The sequence below is a fragment of the Coniophora puteana genome, assembly GCF_000271625.1.
Source record: "Coniophora puteana RWD-64-598 SS2 unplaced genomic scaffold CONPUscaffold_21, whole genome shotgun sequence".
NCBI lineage: Eukaryota > Fungi > Basidiomycota > Agaricomycetes > Boletales > Coniophoraceae > Coniophora > Coniophora puteana.
In genome coordinates, this window is record NW_006913073.1 from 315,503 (window position 1) to 317,887 (window position 2,385).

The 2,385-nt window shown below is 55.6% G+C and overlaps 1 protein-coding gene across 1 annotated transcript; it reads right to left on the minus strand.

The window, feature by feature from the left end:
- Positions 1–243: 243 nt before the first annotated feature.
- On the minus strand, positions 244–1,357 carry CONPUDRAFT_160303 (uncharacterized protein; the record flags this gene model as incomplete). The annotated part of the gene is made up of 5 exons (XM_007777427.1): positions 244–265; positions 316–425; positions 477–536; positions 585–1,016; positions 1,085–1,357. 5 exons carry the CDS (start codon positions 1,355–1,357, stop codon positions 244–246), a joined length of 897 nt encoding a protein of 298 aa, XP_007775617.1.
- Between the last annotated feature and the right edge of the window lie 1,028 nt (positions 1,358–2,385).

The window sequence follows — 2,385 nt, forward strand, 5'->3', positions numbered from 1 at the left end:
CCGGCAGAGGCTGCATTCGGGTTGGTAATGTTGGCTGCGATCGGGTTGGCAGTAGGTGCGTTCGGGCCGGCAGAGGCTGCATTTGGGTTGGTAATGTTGGCTGCGATCGGGTTGGCAGTAGGTGCGTTCGGGCCGGCAGAGGCTGCATTTGGGTTGGCGACGCTGGCTGCGATCGGGTTGGCAATAGATGCGTTCGGGCCGGCTGCGGCTGCGTGATTTGATGACACCGAGATCGGATGGTCTTCATATATTGTCATCGCGCTGTCTTGTAGTGTAGGTCGTGGCAGGGATGAGGACTCGTCTTCCGAGGTAGACATTGTCTCGTCTTCCTGTATCGTAGGCTGAGGCGACATAGCGGGGGCTGGGTTTCCTTCCACAGGCGGAGCCATGTTGTAGTTGAGATGCCCAGGCATCGCGAGCACCGACTGTAGCGACTGATCAGCGCGCAGAATGCAAGAATAGTCTCTGGTACTCACGTTCGACTGACTCTCAGCAACTATGGCTGGAACGGACGTACGACGACGGAATGGCAGGGACTACGATTGACAATGAATACCGACATCCAGTGAGTAATTCAAGTTTACCTTTGAAGTTGATTTCGATGCGTCGGGGGTTCCAAACAATTCTCCTTGCGTCGCGCGACTAGAATCAGACGCCATGTCTCGAGTTTTCGGGGCTGGATAAGGAGCAGGGTGGAGAATGGCGGAGCCGGTTCTTTGAGGTCCAATGCTTTTGCGGTTAGCGCGAGTCTGACGAATGTGATTGGGAATAGTTGTCGGTGCAGCGCCAGACGACAACGGATCTGTCGACGGATCTTGAGTGGAACCCGCGGACGTATTGACGGGGCTAGCGGCGTCTTGCTGAGGGAGTCTGCTCGGAGGGTATACGAAGGTCTGGTGGTTGGTGTGGGCGGAGTGCGCATCTAGTGGCGGAGGAGGAGGAGGAGGAGGAGGAGGAGGCGGCGGCGGCGGTGGGGCAAGGGTAGTGTGTTGACCCTCGGAAGGGTTAACGACGGGCTGTTCCGAATGAAGGATGGGTGAGCAATGTAAACGGCATGGCAGGCGAGGTCAAAGGTATCACTTACACTGAGCTGTTCGTAGTGATCGGCTCGCACGACAGCCAAAGAGGAAGGCATAAAGCGAACAGGATGAGCAGCGTCAGATGATCGATTTCCTTCACGGTGGCGAACCAGGATAGGTTGAACAGCAGATTGAGCAGCAGGCGGAACAGCAGGCGGAACATTGGAATTCAACGTCGCAGGACGCATGAATGTCTGTTGAAATAGGCGACCCGCCCTGGCGGGCGCGGTAATCAGGATATTGAGGGGGCGGTCAGCGCTGTCAGAAGAGTCAGACATGTGAACTGAAGAAGGGGGATGGTGGTATCGTACCTAGCTCGATGTATTATATCCATCGGCAGACAAAAGATTATCGTGAAGCGTCTGGCCATCGTCGCGTCGTCATGGGATGACAATTGCGTTACGCCAACGAGAATCACTGTGATACGGCTTCATTATACAAACGCTACATTGAGCAAACCTCGGACAATTACCTTGGTCCAAGGCGCAGCGGAACATGGAGATATCGAACAATTACAACTTTGACTTTGCGTCGACGACCACGTTACTGAAGCGGATGCAGGGCTGCAGTTATGCTTGAGAGACTACACATCGGTACAAGACGAATATTACTACTCTAAGTGGACATTCCCGACTTCTTCAATCCACCGAAGGTTTGCCTGCGCCGTAACTGAGCGTTGGAGGATGGAGAATTTGAGAATTTATACTGCAGGATGGGCAACGTGAAAAGTCATGTGAAAACAAACGCGGAGCACGTACTGGCGCAGTGCCCGAAGACGAGGGAGGCGTTGAACAGGAGCGAGGGGTGGGAGCCCACCGACGCTATCAGATTCGGGATGGTCAAACGAGCAGGGAGGAGGACTTCGAAGGGTGTGAGGAAAGGGCTGGAGAATGGAACGCTGAGCGAGTGAGGAGAGGGCTGGGGAGAGTAAGTGCCGAACGAGCGATGATGGCCGTGATGAAGACTTACGACAGGTGACGAATGGAAGACATCGAGCAGGCCAAGGGCGAGCAGATTAATGGGGAAGGGCAGCGAAAGGGGCGAGCAAGGAGGGTAAGCGGGGAACTGGGGTAGATGGGGGAGGGTTGAGCGGGGAGAGAGGGATAAGGGCGGCGTGGACTTACACGAAAGGACAGCGGCGGGATCGTCTACCAAGGCGACACGGACGAGCTGAAAGCAATGACGAACGGCAGGAACGACGAGCCGGGCAGTGGGCTGAGGGTCGGGCAAAGATCTAGTCACGGATGAGACGTGGAGGGGCACTGTAAGAGTCACGGACGTACGGAACGTTGACAGCGACGAGATC